This window comes from Delphinus delphis, chromosome 12 (assembly GCF_949987515.2).
Source record: "Delphinus delphis chromosome 12, mDelDel1.2, whole genome shotgun sequence".
NCBI classification, from domain to species: Eukaryota; Metazoa; Chordata; class Mammalia; order Artiodactyla; family Delphinidae; genus Delphinus; species Delphinus delphis.
In genome coordinates, this window is record NC_082694.2 from 7309478 (window position 1) to 7336370 (window position 26893).

Consider the following 26893-nt stretch of genomic DNA (forward strand, 5'->3'; position numbering starts at 1 on the left):
GAAAGAATTATTCTAGGTCAATCTCATTCATGAACATGAATATAAGAATTCTCAACCAAACAGCAAATCCAATAGAACCATACATAAAAGTTGTAACATTTGGGCTTCCCTGGTGGCGCAGTGGTTGAGAGTCCGCCTGCCGATGCAGGGGACGCGGGTTCGTGCCCCGGTCCGGGAGGATCCCACGTGCCGTGGAGCGGCTGGGCCCGTGAGCCATGGTCGCTGAGCCTGCGCGTCCGGAGCCTGTGCTCCGCAACGGGAGGGGCCACAACAGTGAGAGGCCCGCATACCGCAAAAAAAAAAAAAAAAAAAAAAAATTGTAACATTAGGTAAAAATTTGTAATGGGACAAATGAATCTTTTCTCTGAGATGATTTTGTTTTGTAGTTTTTGGTCTGCTGTGAGCCCAGGCATGAGTCTGAGGCAAAGAGGAAAAGGAATTCTGCAGTCACAGCCCCTGTTTACTTACAAGCCCCATTCGGTTAATAGCAGGCATATTTTAGTGACAGATTCGCAAGAAACCCCATTCAGCAGTTGAGGCCTGTGGCATAATTAGAATGGAGTTAGCATATCTGCAAACAGGCATCTGCTTAATGTTTCCCAGATGGAATCTGTTCAGAGCTTTAAGACATGAAAAATGCAGTCCATTTGTTTAATGATGTGCTACCCCACGTCTGCACTCCATGGAAAGCGGTGGCTGCCCGTGTGCTGAGGGCATGAGCCCGCATCCAGCCATGGTAAAAGGGTAAAAGCCGTGCCCCTTCCCAGGTACCCCTGGACAGAGCACGTTTACGGGAGGATGTGGGCTTCGGTCTGCTTTGCTGAGGATCTGGAATCTTGTTTGGATGGCAGGGGCTGCTTTGTCATACATGAAACGTTGTAGAAACACCTACAAATGACTAAGAGCTACTCTGTATCAACTGCGGCAGCTCTGATTCCTCTCTCTCTGTTCTTAAACACTTCCTGAATCCATGAAGCCCTGATGTTCTACACCCACATTCTCTTCTTTCCCATCCCTCCCATTTCCTTGCCCTATTCCTGTCACTTGACCCCTAAGTCACTCTGCTCCACTGCACCTGAGGGAAGAGAACACACCTGAGTTGTGCTCCCCAGGAGCACCTGCCCCAGAAGCTTCACACCAATGTCCTGTTTTGTCACACCTGCTGTCTCCCATGCCTTCCTCATGTCCATCAACAGAGGAATGGATAAAGAAGATGTGGTACATATATACAATGGAGTACTACTCAGCCATAAAAAAGAACGAAATGATGCCATTTGCAGCAATATGGATGGACCTAGAGATTCTCATACTAAGTGAAGTAAGTCAGACAGAGAAAAACAAATATCACATGATACCACTTATATGCAGAATCTCAAAAAATGATACAAATGAACTTATTTACAAAATAGAAATAGACTCGCAGACTTCAAAAACAAACTTATGGTTACCAAAGGGGAAAGGCTGGGGGGAGGGATAAATTAGGAGTTTGGGATTAACATACACACACTACTATACATAAAATAGACAAACAACAGGACCTACAATATAGCACAAGAAACTCTACTCAATATTCTGTAATAACCTATATGGGAAAAGAATCTGAAAAAGAACAGATATATGTATATGTATAACTGATTCACTTTGTTGCACACCTAAAATTAACACAACGTTTTAAATCAACTATACTCCAATATAAAAGAAAAATTAAATTAAAAAGTTAAGCGCACATAAAAAAACAATTGCAGTAATGTACACATAACTTAAAATTTGCCATTTTAAACTCTACAGCTCAGTAGCATTAAGTATATTCATACTGTGGTGCAACCATCACCACCGTCCATCTCCAGAGCTCTTTTTATCTTGCAAAACTGAAACTCTGTCCCCATTAAACACTGACTCCCCACTTTCCTTCATCCAACCCCTCATGACCACCATTCTACTTTCTGTCTCCACGATTCTGACGACTCTAGGGCCCTCATAGAGGTGGAATTATACAGGATTTGTCCTTTTGTAATGGGTTTGTGTCATTTAGCATAACGCCCCAAGGTTCATCGTGTCTTGGCATGTGTCAGAATCTCCTTCCTTTGTGAGGCTGAATCATATTCCACTGTAGGTATGGACCACCTTTTGTTTACCCATCCTCTGTTGGTGGACCCTGGGTTGCCTGCACCTTTGGACCATTATGAGGAACATGGGTGTCCCTCCCCCCTTGTATCTTTGAGTCACTCTTTTAATTCATCATGCGGAGGGGCCCAAAGCACACAAGAAAGAGGGAAAAGGGGAAGAAAAGTAGTCCTGTGAGGTTGGGTGAAAGGAACAACAGAGAAGTTTAAGGGGTGACAGCGACTTTTCCCAATTGTATAAAGAGTTTCCAATTCAGAGAGGAGAAGAATAAATTAGGAGTTTGGGATTGAAATACACACATTACTATATATGAAATAGATAACCAACAAGGACCTACTGTATAGCACAGGGAACTATACTCAATGTCTTGTAATAACTATAATGGAAGAGAATGTAAAAGAATACATATATCTATATATATCTATATATCTGAATCACTTTACTGTATAACTGAAGGTAACACAACATTATAAATCAACTATATTTCAACAAAAAATTTTTTTAAAAAAGAATTTCCAATTAAAAAGGATTTTGAGCAGCAGTTTTTTTTTGTTTGTTTTGTTTTTTTAATGACCACAGAAGGCCAGGGAAGAGAAAATGAGCTGCAATGAAGGCAAAGGAGATTCTGTGTAGAGCTGAGAAAATAACTGTTGATATGATTAACCCCCAAAGTGAACAACGGTGCAAAGCGCCAGTATTTTTACTCCAGATAACCACACATCCTAGATGGGCTAGACATTTAGGGGTTTCTTCGTCACAGTCCCAACAGGAAACAGGACTTAACTGCAAGGAGGCTGTGTGTAAAGGTGTGTGGAGGTGGGGTGGCTAGGGAAACCAGGAGAGATGGTGCAGGTACCTAGGGTTGGTGTCAGCAGAGCTGTTGACACCTCTGTGCATCAAGGGACAAGAGGGAACTGGTTACCTGGACCTGGAAGGAGCGTGTCATATAGGAGAGGTGGCATTTGGTGGAGGGATGCAGTCAGCCTGAAGAAACCTTGTAAGAAGGGAGACGAGGGGATAAATACCTCACCTCCTCGTCCGCCCTCCCCAGTCTCTCACTTGTGTCTCCTGTTGGCCACACCACCCAGAAGACAGAAAGGGAGGCTATTATGACATCCTCACAGGGGAGCCTCCGGGGCAGACAGGATGGTGGGGACGGGTAGAGGGGCACAGGGAGGAGACCCCGCCCACCCAGTACATTTCATTTCTTGGGGGCTCTTCCAGTTCTGGGTTTCTTGGCTTTTTCTGGAACACAAACTATTTGGAGTCTTTTTACACCTTGTAACATCTCCCGAAATTTCAAGTATAGGCATCTGCATCTACTAACTGACCACTCAAGAAATACTAACCAATGAGAATGATGAGAGGCTGAGGAAAAGAGAGCCTGGAACTATTGGAACAACAAAATCTGTAACGATGGATAGCAACCCAGAGAATAAACTAAATATTCATGAGTCCACTGGTACAAATAAATAATTAAAGGAATAAATAAATGGAGGAGGGGACAGGTTTCCCTTACAGACGAATTTCAACTAATAAATGTAGAAGGAAGAAGGGAAATCAAAGATCACCGTCAGTACACCAAAGTAATAACTGTTGCAGGCAAAATCCACTGAGGGATGCCGAAATTAACGGGCAAAAGTTTGAGGAGAATCAGGTTATTTGCATGGTTCAAAGTATCTCCCTCAAGACATTTATTAATTATAAAAGAAAAATAGTAACTTTATAAGTAGAGAAGATTGGCAGATACCACCTTCACCCGGGGTCAAAATTAACCTCACCAGGATAAGTTATATCCAAGTGTTTTGGTGGAAATAAGCACTCATTCTTTCGGGTATACACAACTAAGAGTGTACCTGCTGGATCACAGTATAGCCATATGCTTACTATATTAGAAACTGCCCCACTGTTTCCCAAGGTGACTGTACACTTTTATATTTGCACCAGTAGCACACGAGAGTTCCAGAGGCTCCACATTCTCACCCAACACTGGTATGTCTTCTTAATTTTAGTCATTCTAGTGGGTATGTTTTGGGATCTCATGGGGATTTGACTTTCCATCTCCCTGATGATTAATGATGTTGAGCATCTTTTCATGGACTTATTTGCTATCTAGACAGCTTCTTTTGTGATGCATCTGTTCAAGTGTTTTGCCCACTTTTCTTTCTTTTCCTTCCTCTTTTTGAAAGAAATTGGGCTGTTTATCTTCATCATACTCATCTGTAGAAGCTTCTCTCTTTTGGATATAAGGACTGTGCCAGATATATGTATTGTGAATATTTTCTGCCAGCCTGTGGCTGGTCTCTTAACTTTCTTGATGATGTCTTTTGATGAACGGTTTTTAATTTTGATAAAGTGTAATTTATGTATTTTTTATTTTTGTGTCCTAAGAAGTCTTTGCCACCTCAGTGTCATGAAGAATGATCCTACGTTTTCTTGTAGAAGCTTTATCATTTTATCCTAAATTTTATGTGTGGTGTAAGATAGTGGTCAAGGATCACCTTTTTTCCCCCATCTGTATACTCACCTGTTCCAGGATCATTTATTGAAAAGATATTTCTTTCCCAATTGCATTGTCACTTTGTCAAATATCTTGTGTGATCCTATATCCGTGTGTCTGTACAGAATCTCTTTCAGTTCTATTTATCTATAGGGTATCCTTAAAGTTCAGACACATAGGATAAACTTATTTTTTTTTAATACAATTTTTTTTCTTAATTTCATTTTTGGGGTATTCATTGCTAGTATACTGAAATACAATTGACTTTTTTTCCCACGCCGCACAGCTTATGCAATCTTAGTTCCCCAGCCAAGGATTGAACCTGGGCCCTCGGCAGTGAGAGCACGGAGTCCTAACCACTGTACTGCCAGGGAATTCCCTAAACTTATTTTTAAAAGTAAACTTTATTTTTTAGAACAATTTTAGATTTATAGAAAATGCAAAGACAGTATTGAGAGTTCCCACATATCCTGCACCCAGTTTCCCCTGTTATAAATACCTTACACTACTATGGTGTATTTGTCACAATTAACGAACCAATACTGATACTGATACATTATCATTAAGTAAAGTCCACACTTCATTTATATTTGCTTAGTTTTTATCTAATGTCCTTGCTCTGTCCCAGTATCCCATCCAGGAAACCACACTCCATCTAGCTGTCATGTCTCCTCAGGCTCCTCTTGGCTATGACAGTTTCTCAGACTTTCCTTGTTTTTTATGACCTTGACCATTTTGAGGAATACTTGTAGACTGTCCCTCAATGTGGGTTTGTCTGGTGTTTTTCCCAGATTGGGCAGATGGGTTTTTAGGAGAAAGCCCACAGAGGTGAAGTATCATTCTTTTTTTTCCTTTTTTGGCCGCGCGGCATGTGGGATCTTAGTTCCCTGACCAGGGATCAAACCTACACCCCCTGCATTGGAAGCACGAAGTCTTAACCACTGGACCGCCAGGGAAGTCCTCAAGTACCATTCTCATCACATCATCTCAAGGGTATTAAGAGGCGGTATCACTGTTAAGTTGACCGTGGTCACCTGCTGAAGTAGCAATAAACTTATCTTCAAATCGTACTGTAGTTACATTTACACGTAATATGTACAATGTGTTTTTCTTCAACTTCCAAGTATCCTGTTTTCAGATGAAGAATCTCTAAACTGAAGATGGTAGGTCCAATTATTAGTCTCAAAAAAAGTACACAAAATGCACGATTTCCCCTGTGTTTTGAGACTTTGATATATAATTATTGAACTCTGATCAAATTAACACTTGGACCTATGTTTAAACTTAGAGGTACTTCACCTGGAAACACACTGAGCATTTTATTTGAAAACATAAGGAACCTGCTGTTTAAGTAAAGTTATCTTATGTTGCGGATCCTGCGGCATCTTGTATTTGTCTGTCTCTATGCCAGAACCACACTATCTTAACTCCTGGAGTTCTGTAGGAATCCTTGACATCAATGGAGTGTGAGTCTTCCAACTTTGTTCTTCCTTCTCAAGAAGGCTATTTTAGGTTTTTGCATTTCCAAATAAGTTTTAGAATTGACATTGTCAATTTCTATACAAATGCCTGCTGTGATGTTTATTGGGATTGTCTTTCTGTGAAGAGACACCGAGGTGTGGTCACCGAAGCACTAGGATGACATCCACATGCGATGTTCTATGATTCAATAGATATTCCCTGAGAGCCTGGGCAACGCCCCCGCTCCCACGGCGCTTAGGTGGTAGGGGGCAGGCAGGTGGTGAGGGCAAGCCACAAGCACTTATGTAAGTAAACATATGGCTTGTCATTGGTTATAAGTGGTGTGGAGAAAGCTAAAGGAGAACCTGGGGGAACAGGGAGTGCTCTGGTGGGCTGGGGCCGTGGTCTGGGAGAACCTGGGGGAACAGGGAGTGCTTTAGGAGAACCACCGGCCTCACTGATAAGTGATATGTGAGCCACAGCCTGAGAGAAGACAGGGCGTGAGTGTACAGACAGCAACAAGAGCCAGAAACAGCCAAGAGGCCAGCGTGGTGGATGGGGTTAGAGAGGGGGCGGCACGCCGGGGAGACTGGATGGAGTCTGGCCTTTGCTCGGAGTGCGATGGGAAGGCACTGCAGGTTTGGATCAGAGGAGTGGTGGAGACCTACCTCCGAGGACAGCCGTGACTTTTAAATGAGCTTAACTAAGTCGGCACGTGTGACAGGACCAGCACAAGCCTGGCAGACGCTCAACATCCGGTTCCCCATTTGGATGGCAAGGATTAGGTATGGGCGTCTTTACCCGTTACCCAGGCCACGACGTCTAGCCCAGCTCCTTACCCGTGTCAGGTGCTCAATGAACATATGAGGAATGAAGGAGAGAAGGGAGGGAGGGAGGAAGAGAGGGGGACCCAGCCAGGACCAAAGCCCTGTCTGAATTCCCACAATACGGACTAATACCGACTCCCACACACCCCTCAGTGATCACGGTTAATCCAGGTCCAGTGACGTGGTGATGACCAAAAATTAAAACAAACATTGCCATGTGTGCAGGAGCTATTGACTAAAGGGAAAATCCACTCTGAGCAGTACCTTCAGGAGAAGCCAGTGGCTCCCTCACCAGCCCTCGGCCACCGCTACGTTCCGGAAAAGCGTCATCTCATTTCCTCTCCATCCGTTCTGTCGGTGGAATGGGCCATAGTCTCCTTCCCTAAATAATTGGCCTCTGAGCTGCCCTGGGAACCCCGGCTCTGCAGATAGAGCCCACCCTGGACTGCATCTCCTCGGGCTGACCTGACCCATTGCCTGCTCGGGACGTGTGGGCTCCTGACCTCAGAGGCAGCCCAATTTCGATTTCAATTCCGACCCACTTGTTCCATTTGACCTGAAGCAAATCCCTTAGACTTCATGAGGTCACCAGGCAGAGAGCATGTGAGGCGTAAGTGACAGGGTGCATGTGTGCAAGGAGGGCCAGGGTGCCCCCCTACAGCACAGAGGCCCCCGTTCACCCCACTTCTGCCATGTGTAACCACCCTAACCTCTGTATGCCCTCTGTGGTCCTGAGCCTCCGCGGAGGCAGGTGCGTCCAGCCTCATCCGTTCTCCTTGTCTGCCTTAAATTTCAATGCACACACTCTCTGCCCAATGAGAAGGTCACCATGGGTGAACGGGGTGCCACAGACCTCAGGTTTCAGAGGGGCACTCCTGACCAGGGAAGAGAGGGCTGGTTTTTTTGGGGGGGGAGCTTTTCCAGCAGAGGCACCAGACACGTGCTCCAGAGACCCCCACCTCCAGAGACCACCTATGGCTGCCGGCCAGCAGGGCCGCGGAGTCCCTCACTCATTTGACCCTGGCGCAAAAGGGGCAGCCTCGAAAACGTGTGTGTGTGTGTGTGTGTGTGTGTGTGTGTGTGTGTGTGTGTGTGTGTGTGTGTGTAGGCATGGTGGAAAGATAGACAGACATACACGCCCAGGGGGTGCTGCCTGCAGCATCTAGTGATAATAGAAACTTGGTCCTTATGAGGATGGGAGGGTGGGAGGGACGGAGAGGAGAGAGTGAAAGAAACAGAGGTTGAAATGACCGAGGACATCCTCGATGAGCATCTAGTGACCTAGCTGAATAGAAGGACCCAAATGAGGTCGGCAAATGACATCCCCATTGCCTAAGTGAAATTTCCGCCCCCAAGGGCTCTCTCTCACAGGCACCTACTACAGCATGGATCACAACTCTGGCCCTTGAACAGGGACCAGCAAGTGGCAGTGTGACTGCTTTCTCATGCCACATCTGCCCTGGGGAGCACAGTGCGTCAGCAGGGAGACAAGAGATTAATGTATCCTACGGGGGACAGGGACCCCCCTGGGGACTGGCCGCTCACTCCTGGGGCTCCAGGAGTGGAAAGGTATGTCAGTCTCCTAAAGCAGGGGCTGGCAACACTTTTCTGTAAAGGGCCACCCGCTGAGTACTTGAGATGCAGGCCATCCAGTCTCTGCTGTGACCACTCACCTCTGCCATCATGGTGTGAAAGAAGCCACAGGTGGTGTGTCAGCAAGCGTGTATGTCCGTGTCAACAAAACTTTATTTGTAAAAACAAGATGGGGGCCAGAAAGAATCACTCAAATCGGTGCTCAGCCTTCCTCTTCAGTGTCTTTTCTCATTTTGAACTTTTTGTACAGCCTTGAGAGGCCCAGTGGGTCACTCCACATCATCATGAATTTCCCCTGAAATGACTACCCTATAAGCCTATTGCATTGCAAGGCCCATGTTTTTTTCAAACTAAAATCATGACCTTTTAAAATTGCTGGAGAAATGGTTTGAATCACAGGCCCCAAGGTAGCTGGAAACTCTGAATATTCCTCCTCACTGTACCGACCAAACCTGGTGACTTTCGATCATGAGAAAGAAAAAAACACTGCAAACGAGAGCAAATGGCAATCCAAGGGGGCACCGCCACGCAGGCACCTCCCCAGTCGGCTGGGGCTTATTTACCGTCAATAGCGAGTATGCCTTCTGCCCTCCCAGCCTGCCCCCCGAGAAGGCACCTCACGTCGCTTTGGATTAACATCTGGATCTCCCACATGGGAGCTCGATAATGATTTCTCCTCATTATATTTAAGAAATAAAAAGGCTCTGAGAAACAGTCACTGATGAGCTACGGCGCTGACTTGTCTCCCTTGGTCCTTTGGGGGAAGCTAGGAAATAACTTCCACATTGTAATTCTTCCTCTCCAGGGCACATCATTTTGATTGCGATGATTCATTCACTGGGAAAAATAACAGTTCTTCTAAAGGAGATGGAGAATGCCAACCTGAGAGCTGCCCGCTCCTGCAACCCCAATTCCCCTCCAGCTGGGAAATTCTCAGCATGATCGCTCACATTCCGCAAATTGGGAAAGTCAAGGTGGACGGGTCCATCCTTCACCGAAGCTTTACCAAAGCTTCCCCCCCTCCCCCCTCCCCCACAGCTGGCTGGGGGCCTCACAGAGCCAGACTCCCAGGAGAAACCAAAGAGAGACCCTCACTCAGCAAACTTCCGTGATCCTATGAGAATTATCTCACAAGCATCTCCAAGGTCAAGGTCTGCCTGTTATGATCACGATGCCCCCCCTTCATGCTTTCCTTTTTCCAAGGGTCTGATGATTCACTACTCAGGGAAACAGTGACATAAGCAATGAAGGAATGGAAGGAGAAAGTTAGAAATTTGGTATTAAGTAAATTTGCAATGACATCGTTCGGTCAGCAAAGAATTTCCAAAATAGAAATCGTTACCATATCCTGATCGACGGGCCAGTCTAACGTGACATGTGATTCTTGCAACCTCTGGAACTTATGTCCAATCACGACTCCTTTTAGTGGCCCCTTTCTAAAGAATTTAGACTGCACGGTGTAAACCGAGTCAACTAGAGAATCTGATGGGTGACAGTGCGTGCTCAGGATGTGGACAACAGACGCCTATAAAAATCAGCAAGGGGGGGAAGGAGATTTATGAGTCATACTCGGAACTGCGTCAGTGCAGGCCTTTGTTGGGAGCCACCGTTCAGCTGCCACAGACAAACCGGAATGAATCCATAAGACGCTGCTGCAGCCCGGCATCTCCGGCCACCTAACCATTGGTCTAACGCTCCTCTGGGCGTGGGAGCGCTCATCCTATTGGACTCAAGTTTGCAAAGAGAGCACACGAAAAAGAAGATGTCCTTGAGATGCGAAGTCATGTTTGTTTCGGACACCCAGGCTGTGGAGTCTGTGGTTTAATATCAGAGCTTCAAATACCATTTAATAAAAATGTGGGATGCTTCTGTAACTGCTAACTGTGGGACGCAGCAAAATTAGTTTGGAAGCTAAGGAGATCTAGGTTTGTGTGTCCTCCTGCCTCTTTCGTTCACTCAGTGCGGTGGTCCAGACAGAGCCTGGGGAATGAGGAGCTCATCTGTAAATGGGGGACGATCCCCACTTTCCACCACCCTCCTGAGAACCCAACAGGACAGCTCATCTGTGTAAAGCACTTAGCAGAGGGCGGGCTGGGCAAGAAAGGTGAACCACCTCCTTTCCATGGTTCAGTGAGCAGAAGCCATGACTTTGGAATGACAGCAGGTCAGCATCTTCAGAGTCGCAGGTAACTTACCTACTGCTGCACACCTGGTTGGTACCAAGCATTGCCTTCCCTCTTCTCCCATCATTGCAATCACTTCTTTTCTTTACAGTTTAAACAGAGAGCACAGTCCTCCCTGCAAAGCCAGGGAGCTCCAGCCTACCACCTCTGCTCAGAGCTCAGGGGCTGCACGGTCCCCACAGAACACCCTTCCTAATGCTTCCAACTGTACCACAACTTTCCATGCTTACTTTTCAAAGGTACCCATGAAGTTAGATCATCCTACAATCCTTCTGTCCACTCCCTACATACAATTCAGCTGAGCTCAGCTCCCCTGGGGGAAGCGGGAGCTGCCCGGGGTGGGGTGAGGCTGGAAGGTCCACCCAAGCTGCCTGGACACACCTCCTCACATGACATGAGAGTCTGGGTTGGTCTGGAGCCCATCATTGGGAAACCGGCCTTGGGGACTGATTCCCAGACCTATCTGTGCTGGAAAAAAGAGGTGGGCTCCTCGTGCAGAGTGGTGTCTCTGCTCCAGGTCACTGCTGCTCTCAACGCGCTATCCCCAGGGGCCTCAAACAGGGGCCCAGCCCCACCCAGCGGGAAGCAGCCCCTGATGAGGGAGGGGGTACCACCCCCCAGTGAACGACCACATTCATGAGACGAAGGACCCATCAAAGGCCCCAGAACCAGGGTCACATTTGGGGATGCGCCATGGGCCTTAGGTTAGGCGACAATTTACAACAAGAATAGTGTTGTCCCCTCTCCCACCGGATGCCTGCCCTCAAAGCATCCCCACGGTAACGACATTAGTGGCCCGAGTCTCCCTGGGGCTTCCCAGCAGCATCCTGTACTCTGTCTCTCCGTCCCTGGCTGCCACTGTCAAATGCACACCGGGGTCTGCAGGACGGGGGATCGCAGGTGGGCCCTAAATGTCCCGGAAGCTGGCCTTTCTCCTCAAGAAACACTCGCAGACCCTTCGCACAAAGTCTGAAGAAAGGCCTGCCCTCCGGACACAAAGGGGAGATGAGATACAGAACAGACGCAAACAGCACGTAAGGCAGGAAGCCCCCGGCACCCTCCCCCGGGAGAGGGGACTTGAAGCATCTCTACCAGGAAGACGCGGCCACGGGCAGAAAGAAAGCCACCGACTGCGACCCAGTCCTGTTCATCAAGCAAGCAGAGCGTCAGCAGGTCCAGAGATGTCTGGTTTTCACACCTTTAAGGGTCAACCCGGCAGGACTGGGAATGTCCAGTTGCCCCATTTTGTACCTTCAGATATTCGTGGTGTAAGTTAAAGATATCTTAGAAGACCTCTCTCCTCACTCACAGCCACCCCTGGACAGCGCTGCAGAAACTCCAAGGGGAGCGAGAAGGGTATATTTTCTTTTTAAAAAGAGACTGAGCTCTCTCCTCCTACAAACGTATCCTGACGTGACCCTAATCAATGCACAACTCGCCCACCGGCCCGACATCCCTTCTACGCCAGCTCTGAAGCCCGGGTGGAGGCTTCAGGACGTCAGGGAGTGTGCAAGACATGACCCCTCATCAAGACGGTCAGCCAGGGCTGAGAAAGCGCAGACCCAGGACACCTTCTAGGAGGCATGTGCTGGGCACACAGTACATGAGTTAGTGAAACAAACTACAGATAAAGCTCAACTTCTGTTTTCCCATATCTGCTTATTCAATCATGACTATCTCACCCTATGTCTGTTCCCTGCTCTGACAAACATTATCCTGCGCCCACAAGCAGCAATGCAGAGACATCCAGCTAAGAATAAAAGTGTGTGTACCAGTCAGAATGGCCATCACTAAAAAATCTACAAATAGCAAATGCCGGAGAGGGTGTGGAGAAAAGGGAACCCTCCTACACTGTTGGTGGGAATGGAAGCTGGTGCAGCCACTATGGAGAACAGTACGAAGGTTCCTTAAAAAACTAAAATTAGAGTTACCATCTGATCCAGCCATCCCAGTCCTGGGCATATATCCGGAGAAAAACTCTAATTCGAAAAGATACACGCAACCCAAAGTTCACTGCAGCACTATTTACGATGGCTAGACATGGAAACAACCTAGATGTCCATCAACAACGGATGAATGGATAAAGATGTGGTACACACACACACGCACACACACAATGGAATACTACTCAGCCATAAAAAAGAATGAAATAATGCCATTTGTAGCAACATGGATGGACCTAGAGATTATCGTACTAAGTAAGTCAGAAAGAGAGAGACATACCATATGATATCACTTATATGTGGAATCGAAACTACGACACAGGTGAACTTATCTACAAAACAGAAACAGAGTCATAGACACAGAGAACAGACTTGTGGTTGCCAAGTGGGAGGGGGCTGGGGGAGGGATGCAGGGGGAGGTTGGGATTAGCAGATACAAACAGTTATATACAGAATGGATAAACAACAAGGTCCTACTGTAGAGCACAGGGAACTGTGCTATTCAATACCCTGTGATAAACCATAATGGAAAAGATGTGAAAAAGAATGTATATATGTGTAACTGAATCACCTTGCTGTACAGAACTTAACACAACATTGTAAACCGAGTACAGTTCAACAAAATAAAGTTTTAAAAAAAGAATAAAAGTGTGTGTAGGGCTTCCCCGGTGGCACGGTGGTTGAGAGTCCGCCTGCTGATGCAGGGGACGCGGGTTCGTGCCCCGGTCCGGGAGGATCCCACATGCCGCAGAGCGGCTGGGCCCGTGGGCCATGGCCGCTGGGCCTGCGCGTCCGGAGCCTGTGCTCCGCAACGAGAGAGGCCACAACAGTGAGAGGCCCGCGTACCGCAAAAAAAAAAAAAGAATAGAAGTGCGTGTAGCACGCACACTTACTGGTACGCACCCGTCGGCTTCCAGGACACACCTGAATCCCCAAGCACGCATCCCAAGCCCTCAGCGATGAGCTGCCTGTGACTTCAGCTACTCCCACCCCATCCTGTCGTCCCCCATCCATGCCCCCCAACATCTGCACTGCCGTGACACCCTCCTGTTTCCACCGCCACCGCCACCACCACCCTCTTCATCCGTCCAGCCCTCCCCACGCCATCCAAGGTCTGGGCCCTACCCCCTGCCCCACCTCCGCCATTCTCGCCTCATTATAGCATCCATCTGTTTCTGCCACCTTGGCCTTAGCTGTCTACCCTCCACCCCAACTGGACGGTAACCTCCTCAAAGGCCAGCACAGTGCCCACCCTCTGCGTCTCAGCAGACATTCCGGGCTCAGTGCAGATTCCCAGCAGAGACCATGCCTGGTGGGAGAGCTTCCACTTAGGAATCTGTTTTTGAAGTTTGGAGAGAAGCCCGGGCCTGTGGCTCCAGCAGTCATTCACCGTAACGCAGGCTCCCCGGCGGGGAGGCTGCCCTGGGAGCCGGGCGGCCCCTGTGCTTGGATGGTGTCCCTGGGTCACCTCGGGCCCCGGGTCCTAACCCGTTAGACTAATGGAAAACAGGGCAACCAGATTAAATCACGTTCCCTCCGAAGACTGCCATCTGTAGACTCGGAAAGCTCCTCGCTCTGCCCGGCCCCTCTGGTCCATGCTAAACAGGCTTAGCCTGATGTGGGCAAACAGGAAAAGTAGGTCAGCTCCGCAGCACGGTTCTTCCCCGGTGATGAACGTGAAGGCAGGGCCGGCCGGGGGAGGGGGCGGCCCCCTCTCGCCCCCCCCCCCCGTCCCACCCCCCTCCGGCCCTCGGAGGCTCTGGGCCCAGCCTGGGGGTCTCAGGCAGCCTTCGGGGGCAGACAGAGGACCCAGGGAATGAGGAAAACTCAAAGAAAGTGTGGGTAAATGGTTCTTAAAAAAAAGCTAACTGCAGGAAGTGAACAGTGTAGACGCCCTCTGCCATTTCCCCGTCTTCAAAGACAAACCAGGTAGTGTCTTTATGGCATGAAGTCACCTGCTTCTCTTGCAAAGGTGTGCCCTCCTGACAGCGTGCACAGATACTGCAAGCCATCCTTGGAGCTGCTTCCCAGCTCGCAGGCTCCCTCCACCCTTGACTACTGGTAATAACCAGGCGCTTGCTGGGGCAAGGATGGACTTGAGTCAGATGTCTGGCGCATCCCAGGGCCCCGGCCTGGAGGGGAAGTTGCCGCACTGTCCCTACGGTGCCTGTGTTCGGTGTGACTGCAGCTGTGCAGATGGAAAGCCCACCCCCTCCGGCCTCTCGGGCTCAGAAGTCGAACAAAGCACCAGACACCTTGAGGGAGTCTCCCCCGAGGCCCGAGTGAGCTAACCTACTTCCCGGAGCCGGTGTCTGACATCAGGTCTCAGGAGGGCCCAGCACAAACCTGGAGGCTGATGCTGGGGACGCTGGGGCCCAGGTCCTGCTCCCCCAGGCCCCTAGCTCAACCCCTCAAAGAGCTCACAGGTGCCCCTGGAGCAGACCCAAGTCATCCTGGCACCCCACAGAAATCTCCCAAGAGAGCAGTGGCCTTGTGGCCCTGGCCAGGCCACAGTGACCGAGTCTATAAACGCGGATGTGTAAGATGCTGGACATTGCTTCCCCTGTATTCATTTATGTAACAAAGGTATCAGAAGGCTTTGACAATAAACTATGGAGATGTGTTCAGATCTAAAAACCCACAAGTTTGGGAATATTCACCCAACCTCTTTCAGGCACGACCTTCTCTGAAAAGTTTTCTCCTTGGCATTTTCAAGAACGAAAAGGCAAGAGGCCAGGGCATCCCTGGGCCTCGACAGCAGCCCTTCCTTTCTCCTCCTCCCGGCCTTGGTTCACATGCTTATTCAGCACACATGTTATGCCCTGGGTACCCCACCACTGACAAAAAGGCGACGGTCCAGGAGGATCCAACACATTCAAAGTGTGACTCTGTTGTTAACGAGCTGAGTGACCTCAGGCAAGTCACTGAACCTCTCTCTGCCCGGTCTTTCACCTTCACAGGGTGGCTGAGATTTCAGGACATAATACCTGTCAAGCACCTAGATTGTGAACCACGGGGCAAAAGTTCAAGGAGTGTTAGCTCAGGTGGCTGGGATTATCAGAGCAATCCAGGAACCATTCACAAGGCTCTCATTTCAATAACAGATGCTAACCATGGACGTCAATTAGCTTCATTTTCAAATTCCAAAGATATTTACCAGCAAGCAGGGAGCCTGCAAGGCAAGCCCTTTTAAACTTCCCTTGCAATCCGAAAGGTTCCTGTACAGGGGACGTCAGCTTGCATAACAGAATTTTCCGGAAGAGTTGGTGATAAACAACATTTCTGGGAACTGAATCATACTTTACACGTGTGAGTGGCTCACGGCCCACCCTCCTTCTCGATCCTCCTGCAAAGCAAAGCTCCTCAACCACCCATGAGTCTGCGGAACAGACTCTGACACACCTGCTTTCCATGAGGCCACAATTAACTACTTTTTTTTTAACTTTGAAATTCTAGGTAAAATGGGAGGAAGTTTGGATTCTTTTTTTTAATTTTAAATAATTAATTTTATATGTTTAGCCAAATTTAGCAAAGGTGAACGTGAAATGCTGTTAAAAGCAGTTGACTGTCAGTCCAATCTACTCTTCAATGCATTTACTAATTAATACGGCATTACCTCAAAGCATGTTCCAGTTACTTGATTACTTAACTAAGCAATTCAGTATATTTAATGGTGTTATATTCTTTTTTCAGAGGCACTGTTTATTTAAAAATTTTATTTTATATTGAAGTAGAGTTGATTTACAATGTTGTGTTAGCTTCAGGTGTACAGCAAAGTGATTCACTTATATATCTATTCTTTTTCAGATTCCTTTCCTATAATGGGGTTATATTCTTATCTTCGCCTAAAAAAGTCACGCAGTCGTCAATCCTTACAATGTGCTAAATTCCCGAGTCTGTGAAAAAGCTATCAGATTCTTTAGGACAGAATGAAATCATCATTCCATGGCCACGCTCAGATGTTTGGACGTTATGAACGTAAACAAAAGTACATTTCATTTCCACAAACTTCTTTGAAAGAAAAGGAAACCCACCAATAAATAAAACAAAAGGAGATGGTCTGGTTTAAATGAAAATATTAAAAAGTTATCTCACAGCAAGATCCTTTTTGACCCACCTCCTAGAGAAATGGAAATAAAAACAGAAATAAACAAATGGGACCTAATGAAACTTCAAAGCTTTTGCACAGCAAAGGAAAACATAAACAAGACCAAAAGACAACCCTCAGAATGGGAGAAAATATTTGCAAATGAAGCAACTGACAAAGGATTAATCTCCAAAATATACAAGCAGCTCATGCAGCTCAATATCAAAAAAACAAACAACCCAATCCAAAAATGGGCAGAAGGCCTAAACAGACATTTCTCCAAGGGATATACAGATTGCCAACAAACACATGAAAGGATGCTCAACATCACTAATCATTAGATAAATGCAAATCAAAACTACAATGAGATATCCCCTCACACCAGTCAGAATGGCCATCATCAAAAAATCAACAAACAATAAATGCTGGAGAGGGTGTGGAGAAAAGGGAACACTCTTGCACTGTTGGTGGGAATGTAAATTGATACAGCCACTATGGAGAACAGTATAGAGGTTCCTTAAAAAACCACAAATAGAACTGCCATACGACCCAGCAATCCCACTACTGGGCATATACCCTGAGAAAACCATAATTCAAAAAGAGTCATGTACCACAATGTTCATTGCAGCTCTATTTACAATAGCCAGGACATGGAAGCAACCTACGTGTCCATCGACAGATGAATGGATAAAGAAGATGTGGCACATGTGTACAGTGGAATATTACTCAGCCATAAAAAGAAATGAAATTGAGTTATTTGTAGTGAGGTGGATGGACACAGAGTCTGTCATACAGAGTGAAGTAAGTCAGAAAGAGAAAAACAAATACCGTATGCTAACACATATATATGGAATCTAAAAAAAAAAAAAAATTGGTTCTGAAAAACCTAGGGGCAGGAGAGGAATAAAGACACAGACGTAGAGAATGGACTTGAGGACATGGGGAGGGGGAAGGGAAAGCTGGGATGAAGTGAGAGAGTGGCATGGACATATATACACTACCAAACGTAAAACAGATAGCTAGTGGGAAGCAGCCGCATAGCACAGGGAGGTCAGCTTGGTGTTTCGTGACCACCTAGAGGGGTGGGATAGGGAGGGTGGGAGGGAGACGCAAGAGGGAGGGGATATGGGGATATATGTACATGTATAGCTGATTCACTTTGCGATACAACAGAAACTAACACCATTGTAAAGCAATTATACTCCAATAAAGACGTTAAACAAATAAAATAAAAAGGATCAGAACCTCAAAAAAAAAAGTTATCTCACTGTTTTCAGAGGGAGAAGCAATACGTATTCATTGTAATTTCTTCCTTCTTTCATTCAGAATGAAAAGGTCAAGATCTTAGGCCATGTTTCATTAGGCAAAGTCAAGTTCTCTATTATATATATCATATATAATTATTAAAGATTTTTTTGATGTGGACCACTTTGAAAGTCTTTATTGAAACTGTTACACTATTGCTTCTGTTTTATGTTTCGGTTTTCTGGCCGCAAGGCATGTGGGATCTTAGCTCTCTGACCGGGGATCGAACCCACACCCCACACAATGGAAGGCGAAGTCAACCACTGGCCCGCCAGGGATGTCCCTATACTTATTAATATATATTATTGTAAAAAAATAAAATGGCAGTAAGGAATATTAAGTCCTTCCTAACTCTTTCTTCTAGAAATATGTTCTCTCTTTTTTACCTATACTCTCACTGAATTACTCTAGTTGCTTTCCTCCTTCACATGATTTAAAGTGTTTATTTTCCCTTGTTCCAGAGTAGAAGTTAAGTTCATGTCTATGTCAGAATGACACCAGGCCAGCTCACCCGAGGAGTGGTCTGTCTCTGGCCCTATGCGTGCAAACATTTTGAGGTCATGAAAAATTATATGAAAAACAACAAAACCTGAGCTACGATTTTAACAACGTACGCTTGTGTGTGTGTGTGCCGCGTGCTCGTAAGTGTTGCATGGCAACAGAGTAAGACAGCAACACTGTAGGATTTATACCACCGTGAGGCCAAGAATGCCAGGGGCAGGAAGAACACGTCCGCAGCAGAGGTGGGATCGTGCTGAGTCGTCCAAAGCATATGCCTTCCTCTTTCTGTTGTCTCTTACCTCGGTTGCAGAAAAACAGATGCAACCAGTGCCGTGAATGAATTTTCTGTCTTCCCAAGGTACTGTTTGCTTTCTGATAAGCTCCTAAGTACCCTCATATGGCCATAGGGAGAAGGCAAGAGCATGACTTGGATTTAGACAAAGAGGAAGGAACTGAATTCGGGAAGAACAGCCTCAAGGAAACTTGAAAATACTGGAAAATATCGTGGTTTTACTCAAAAGCAAACATCTTGCCAGATGCTCCATGGAGCTGCAGCCAGAGCTGGGTTTGGAAGCCAGAATCCAGAACCAGGGTCCAGTTCTCTCAAGCCCCTGCCTGCCCTCGGGGGGCCCGGAAGGGGCCGGATGAGCAGAGTCCAGAGCAGGGCTCCCCATGGAACCCGGGGCTGCTCCCGTATCTCCCACAAGCTCACAAAATGCTGCAGGGCTGCGTGCCACGCTCCAGGGCCAAACAGGAGGACTGCTCTGTGAGGGATGGGCCTCTATCGTGGGAACGTGGAATCAGAGGATTCAGTGGGCTATGGTATCCACACTGAGCAGCAGCATGACCTTGGGGAATCACCCACTTTTTTTGGACTGTGGTTTCTTCCTTTAGTGGAATAAGAAATAACTCTGTACACTCTAAAATGTTGTATAAAATGTGGTCTTCTGCATGGAAACAACCCAAATGTCCATCAACAGGTCATGGAAACAACCCAAATGTCCATCAACAGATGGATGGATAAAGAAGATGTGGTGTATATATATATATGTGTGTACACACACACACACACACACACACACACTGGAATATTACTCAGCCATAAAAAGAATGAATGAAATAATGCCATTTGCAGCAATGTGGATGGACCTAGAGATTATCATACTACGTGAAGTAAGCCAAAGACAAATGATATTGCTTATATGTGGAATCTAAAATATGACACAAATGAACCTATCTATGAAACAGACTCATAGATGTAGAGAACAGACTTGTGGTTGCCAAGGGGAGGGGTTGGGGGAGGGATGGAGTGGGAGTTTGGGGTTAGCAGATGCCAACTATTATATATAAAATGGATAAACAACAAGATCCTACTGTAGAGCACAGGGAACTAGATGCAATATTCTGGGATAAACCACAATGGAAAAGAATATGAAAAAGAATGTATACATATAACCCAATCACTTTGCTGTACAGCAGAAATTAACACAACATTGTAAATCAACTAGACTTCAGTTTAAAAAACGTGGTCTTCTATTGGAAGGTGCTCATTTAGCCCATGTACTCTTCTGGGTGAGAATTATCTGCCCAGGTGTCCAGACAGGTGACAAGGAGGCAGGATGAGGAAAGCGTGGCCACGACAGAGCATTCTCCATCCATGATTGTGCAATCAGGGCCATTCGTGCTAGCCTGCTCTGCTCTTAACAGTGGGCACGTAAATCCTTAGTATCCTGGAGCATGTGGTGCCTGAAGTCCAGGTCTGTGGCTCTGACATGTCTGTCTGCAAGCAGATGAGTCAGATGTAGGTCAAGGACCTGCCTTCCGGCCTCCTGTCAGGTACTGATGCTGTCAGTGGCAAGGACTATGCCATGAACCCATTGTGGCCCCGAGACCTCATTTGCACCACCTGTGACTGAGCTTGCCGATGGTCTGGCATAAACTCCGTCACTGAGGACACCACCTGGCCCCAGTGGATCCCAGCCTTTGTCTTCTGGACTGGGGTTAAAACAAAATTAACCCCTCTATCCGAAATTTAATATTAAACAGGTAAAATGGCAAGACTCGTGGGCTGTCTGCTCTATGGTTTCTGGGTGCAAATGCTTCCTCTAGTTTAGATTCCAATTCATTGTAGACTCCGTGTCCTCGAGGGCTATGTCTGTGTTTGGAAGTGTAGGACACAAATGATTCCAAGTCATTTCCCGATGGGGGGGTGGGGTCGTTTTTCCTTCCACGTGAAAACAACTTCCATTTCTATCGCTATCTGACCTCATGCTGATTTCTCCTCTAAAAAGGAAGACAGGTCAACAGAGCAGGCTCCTCTCCTTTCCAAGGAGGGAGCAGCCTTAGGAAAAGGCTGCCAACACAGCCACGTCTTCCACAGACAAAGCACGCATCTGTGTGCGCACAGTGCGTGTGTGCGTGTCTAAGTGCGTGTGCGCGTGAGTGACTTCACGTAGGCCAGGCAGAGCGTCGCTGCACCACACAACTCCAGGATACAATGTGAACTGTGTCGCCTTCATCTGAAATGTACATAGCTCCTTCCTGCCACCAGGAAATCAGTCTTTTTGGAGTTTGTGAGAATCCCACAACTATTCTTAAAAAAAAAAAGGGCTTCCCTGGTGGCGCAGTGGTTGAGTCCGCCTGCCGATGTAGGGGACGTGGGTTCGAGCCCCGGTCCGGGAAGATCCCACATGCAGCAGAGCGGCTGGGCCCGTGAGCCATGGCCGCTGGGCCTCGCGTCCGGAGCCTGTGCTCCGCAACAGGAGAGGCCACAACGGTGAGAGGCCCACATACCGCAAAAAAAAAAAAAAAAAAAAATCAAGGGAATGGGGGTGGTCATACCACGTTACACATGTGGTAAAATGACAAGACTATACACACACATTGTGCCCGTGCCATTTCCTGGCTTTGGCCTTGTCTCCTAGAGATGCAAGATTAACCACTGGTGGGAAAAGGGTGACTTCCTAGGAACCTATTATTATTTCAAAATAACAAGCTTAGGAAAAAAAAAAAAGGAAGGAAACAGCAAATGACAAGAAGAGCAGGGAGGACCCGCAGAGCTTTGAGCCCCAAGGCTGGGCCGGGGTCCCCCTGTCCCTCCAGCCCCCTCCTCCAGCAGGTTCAGCCCCCGGAAGAATCCTGCAGCTCCTTTAGGCAAGAGCCCCTCAGTGGGGGAGGGGCGGGGGGGAGGACCGAGATGCCCACGTCTACCGCTCTGCTTTTGGATGCCGGACGCTGTGAACACCGGGATGAGAAAGGCCGTATCCCAAGATCCGGGGCCCGGCCAGGTCTTCACTGCCTGTCCCACTGACCGAGCTTCCCATCCTGGTTTGAGCGAGCATCACAACATCCCCAGAGCCTGCAGACTTTCAAAGGGTAACTTGGCAAACCAGCTCTGCTGCAAGTTCACACGTGGAGGGCAAACGGCTTACACCGTAAGGTGTCCTTACAAGAAGCCTGGTGACCGTCGGGGCCGCCAGGGCCTCCTCCCAGGCTCTCTTCTAGTGACCCTTCCCCTCCCACCTCCCTGCAGGGCAGCCTCTAGCGCCGCCATGATTCTTCAGTGAGTTCCTGCAGGGAAAGGAACTGGCTTGATTTGGGGGTGCTTGGCTGGCCACCAGCCCCCCAGGCCTTCTCCCCTTGCGTCTTGGGCCCCAGAGGGCTGCATGGAATGCTCACCATTTTACCAACGAGGAAGCCAAAGCAGAGAGGGGTTAAGAAGGTCACCTACCATGAAAATGTTTCCTAGACGTCAGCTAGTAACAATCCTTCCCCAACCGGGGGGTCAGTACTTGGAAAGCGGCCTTGGGTCCCCACTCCAGCGCATCAGAAACAAGACGCTCTCCAGCCCCGGCCGAGGGTGCGCCCGCATCCTTTCTCACCTCTGAGGGAGGCACCGTGTGCATCCACTCCCATCCTCTGCCTCACCAGGACCCTCAGCTGGGCCCTCACATCACAGCCCCGAGCCCCGAGCACAGAACTGAGATCAGGAAAGAGGCAGCTGGGCTCAGGGTAAGCTCAGGTGCCTTTGGCCTGAGACCTTGATACAGAAGGGGCCCCGAGGTTCCTCCACCCTTTGTCTGTCTCTTCCTTCTCAGCACATCAAATATTTACTCAGCCTGCGCTGAGGTCAGGGCATCGCAGGACGTGTGCCTGGATTAGGCATCAGGAGATTGGCACCGCCTGGAGGGAGAGACGCCCTCGGGGCCTCGACGTCCCCACCGGCAAACACACCTGATCTGGCAATAGCGACTGTGGCCTCTGCCCTGGTGGCTACTCGCGATGGTTCACAAGGTAAAATGAGAAGAAACCGTTCAAAGTGTTTGACAAATAAAGGTCTACAGCAGTGTTTTTCAAACGCCAGTGGACACACCAATCACCTTGGGATCTTGTTACAGTGCGATTCTGAGCGGGTGGGTCTGGGGCGGGGCTGAGACCCTGCATTTCTAAGCAGCGCCTGGCGGCACGAAGCTGCAGGTACACAAGGATCGCTAGGCATGGGTGGCAGGAGGGATGCTAAGTGTCCCCTGCTTCCACCTAAAGCAGATGGACACCGGGCGCCTTTGAGCAGAATCCCAGGCTGTGTCCTAGACCAACGGCATTAGCACCTCTTGGGGTGGGCCCAGCCTGACTCTTTACGCCCCCAGGTGATTCCCACCCACCCAGAACCACTGCTGATGGAGAACCCCTGCTCTGGAGCCTGAATGCCACCCACAGCATCCCAGCCAGTGAGGGGTCCGTCTCCACGGAGAGGGCACGCATGGCTTTCTCTGGCAGCCTCTTCTAGTTCCTGTTAGTTGAACTTACTAGAAAATTCTTCCTATTGAGCCAGAATGCTACCGTCCCCCCATCCCTCCTGACCCCCCATCCCTCCTCCTGGCCCTTCTACTCATTTCTTCTCATGTGTCCAAGGGCTACACAGAATGACAGCCCTCAGATCAGACGATTATTTAAATTGAAGTGAAATTCACTTAACTTCACTTTAAGATCACGTAAAGTAAGATGTGGTCCACAACATCGTGAGCATTTCAATATTATCAAAGAAGCAAATTATTCCTATCTACCCATACGTGCCCCAGACTTTCTACTGACTTCCATGAAAAGGGTTAGAGGGCATTTTCCTCTAAAAAATTCACAATACCTTTTTTTTTTTTTTTTTTTTTTTTTTTAGCGGTTCACGGGCCTACTCACTGCTGTGACCTCTCCCGTTGCGGAGCACAGGCTCCGGACACACAGGCTCAGCGGCCATGGCTCACGGGCCCAGCCGCTCCGCGGCATGTGGGATCTTCCCGGACCGGGGCACGAACCCGCGTCCCCTGCATCGGCAGGCGGACTCTCAACCACTGCGCCACCAGGGAAGCCCCACAATACCTTTTTAAAAAATCAGTGGTGAGTATTTAAAACCCAGGTTATATTATTTGAACTTGGATAAACTTCAGACAAGTAAACATCACGCCCTTAGAGCTGGGTATCAATGAAAATCGACAAACTCAACACCAACAACATTAGCAAACATTTCTTGCAACAAAGCAAGGCTGTTACCTGGATACTGTTGGCAGATCACGGAAGGTGTGTATTTCTATTGAGCCTAATGTACATTCCCACTGATGGCTCAAGCCAGGTGATCCTTCCAAAGGAGAAATGACGCAGCCACATCTCTCTCTTGTTTCTTTGTTCAGGTAGGTGTTTTCCCCTAGCTTATGGCTGTGGATCTGTCCCATGTTTTCACCCAACGCTGGAAAGATGGGCCGCTCGTTTCCTGGGTTCTCAGCTGTTTCCAAAGCATGCCTATTTTGTTATGGGGACGCCATCTCCTCTCCGCCCGTAGAAGTCTTGATTAGGCATAAATATCTTGCTCCCGTCTCCTTGCGGAGCTCCTGGGACAGCCCTCTAGATCCTTTCTTCCCCCCTGCGCAGCCTTCCTTGGCATCTGGAGCCCGGGGGCCACTGACCCCTGCACGGCCACGTGCACTGACCCAGTCCTTGGAGACCGTCCTCTGTTGCCGACCGCCCATCTCAGCTGCTGCCAAAGAACCTTCCACGGACGCTGGGTTAACTCCGAGTCGTCACCACTTTTTGCAATCAGCATCGGAGTCCAGAGGGTCCACAAACACACAGCATTCTGGGCTCAGCTCTACCACCGGTAATTTACAAATTCTGAAGTCCCCAGGCTGTAAGAGTATTCCACTGTGTTTCAGCCCTGTTTGATAAATCTGTTTCCCTTGGTCTCTGGTACTGTACGCTTCTTACAAGCCGGAGTAAAATCAGGAGGGTTCACCAACTGAAGGTAAAGCTGCATCTTAGGAAGACGATGGAACTCCCTAAGACATGTCAGGAAGGGTGTTGGACCAAGACTCATGGCATAGTCACCGCTGGAGGTTGGAGCGATGACCACAGCGTGCAAAAGCGTCGGAAAACGCGGATGCAGGGCCCTGTGAAATAGTGAGACGGTCCCTGCAGTTCTCAAATGAGAGTCCCGGGGAAGGCGCGGGGCTGCAGAGCCCACCCAGGGGCGGGGAGGCTGATGAATTTCAGATGTGCCAGCCCTTACGCGGCTCAGCTGTGTAGGAGAACAAATCTTTCTCAGAGCCAAACTGGTCCAGAAAGTTCTCTCATTATTTTATCCATGTTGGATGTAGCAATTCCCACAGCGATCTCGCACCTCCCTGTCTGCCTCCGCGGAGTGAAGTGAACATAACTGTCCCCTCTGCCTGGTGGTTCAGGGTCATCAAGATGATGGTGACGAGTGATGTTCGGGGTGAGGGGCTCCTGACGGGGGACCGGGTACAAAGTCAAGTGCACCTGGAAGGCCAAGCCTCTTTATTCTGCCATCAGCTTCTCTGCCCACCTTCACAGCACTTCTTCCCTGAGCCCCGGAGGGCAGGTGACCTCCTCCACCTCCAAGGCCTGAGGAGCTCAGCAGGGGTGGTCCTGTGCCCTGTCTGGCCGTGTGTTCCAGACAGGTGAGACGGCCGAGGAGACGGATGCCAGCGCCGTGTGGCTTTCCTAAGAGAGCTGAGCTGTGCCACCAGCACGCAGGCCCATCGCCCCTAGTAACCACCCTTCCCTCCCAGCCTCTCCACCCATCATGCACCAGCTTCCCATTTAAGCTCTTTATTTGCTACCACTGACGGAAGAGAACTGATAAAGGCTGTGGTTGGTTCCCAGATCTGCCTGGGCGGCAGAACTAAGCCGGAGAGCCACTAAGATACAGAGTGCCGGGCCCCCGAGAGATTCAGACACACAGTCTCCTCGGGAAGCCAGGTCCAAAGGAAGAGGCCAACACCTGAGTTCACGTGCCCTGAGGGCCTAGCAGAAGGGAGCGCAGCAGTGACACCCGCTGACCGCACGTCCAGAGCAGCGGAGGTGCCCCGAGGGGCCGGCCTGGGACCACACATTTCTCCACGCAGCTCATTCTGGCCCCCCAAAATGGTACCAGCCACGAGCTTTGGTGCAAAACTTTCAATTGTCCTGTCTGCCCTGGAGAAATGCTGAAAAGTGCATCTGTGGCTCCAGTGTGTCCCTACAAGGACCAGATCAACGAACCAGCAACGCCCAGCTGACCCCAAAGTAGGCCTCTCTGTCTGAGGTCAGCTGCCGCTCAGGCAGGCCTGCTCTGATTCCATCAAACCCAACAATCAGTGTGGTGAAAGCAGAGAAACGCAAATAATTCAATCCACCGGAGTGTCACGGAAAAACAGGATTTATAGCATTGTGGGTGCTAAAAATAGCTTAAGAGCCCTCACTTGCGAACCCTCTGCACTTCACACGGTTTTCACCTGTCTCCGTTTCCCTTCTGTGCTAACATCATGTGGTTTGAAATTTGCTTTCCGCAGTGTTTGATTCCATGTGGGTGTTTTTTGCCTCATCCATCTTCCTTTGTGTTACTTCAAGGGGAAAATAGCCCTGGGAAAGCTTTTATGCCGTCTGCCATTGTTCTGTATTTAAGTACAAGAGTACAGGCTGCTTAACCGGGGCCTTCAGACCAGGCCGACTGGCAAATTCCATAAGCTTTAAATCTTTGTTAAAAATGCCAAAGTAAATCACCTCCGGTCTACAAAGCCAGCAGAACACAGCCCTGCCCACGCTTTCAGGTCTCAACAAGTGTACGCTTCCAGGGACCACACAGGTCTGATTCTGTCCAGCCTCAGGAAAGGAGCTGTCCCTTCTCACCCTTCTGAGAGCCCAAGTAATGAGGCTTCAAACCCACATCTGCGTGATCCCCCAGTGTCGGGTGTGTGTCTTCTTAAGCTTTTTTTTTTCAACTGCAGTAAAATATACGTAACATACAATTTCCCATCTCAGCCTTTTTTAAGTGTACACATCCACAGTGTTGTGTAACCATCGCGGCCATCCATCTCCGGAATTCT

General features: G+C 48.4%; 1 protein-coding gene across 2 annotated transcripts in view; it reads right to left on the bottom strand.

Annotated features, from left to right (window-relative positions):
• NPAS2 (neuronal PAS domain protein 2) overlaps positions 1-26893 on the bottom strand; it is a 181588-nt gene that overhangs the window by 103169 nt on the left and 51526 nt on the right. The window contains exon 1 of one of the 2 annotated variants that reach the window (XM_060027268.1): positions 84-202. The exons of the other annotated variant lie outside the window; for it this stretch is intronic. Within the exon in view, the coding sequence (XP_059883251.1) occupies positions 84-85 (2 nt within the window). The 5' untranslated portion in view covers positions 86-202. Of the gene's footprint in view, positions 1-83; positions 203-26893 lie in introns of those variants that run through there. 2 annotated transcript variants of the gene reach the window in all.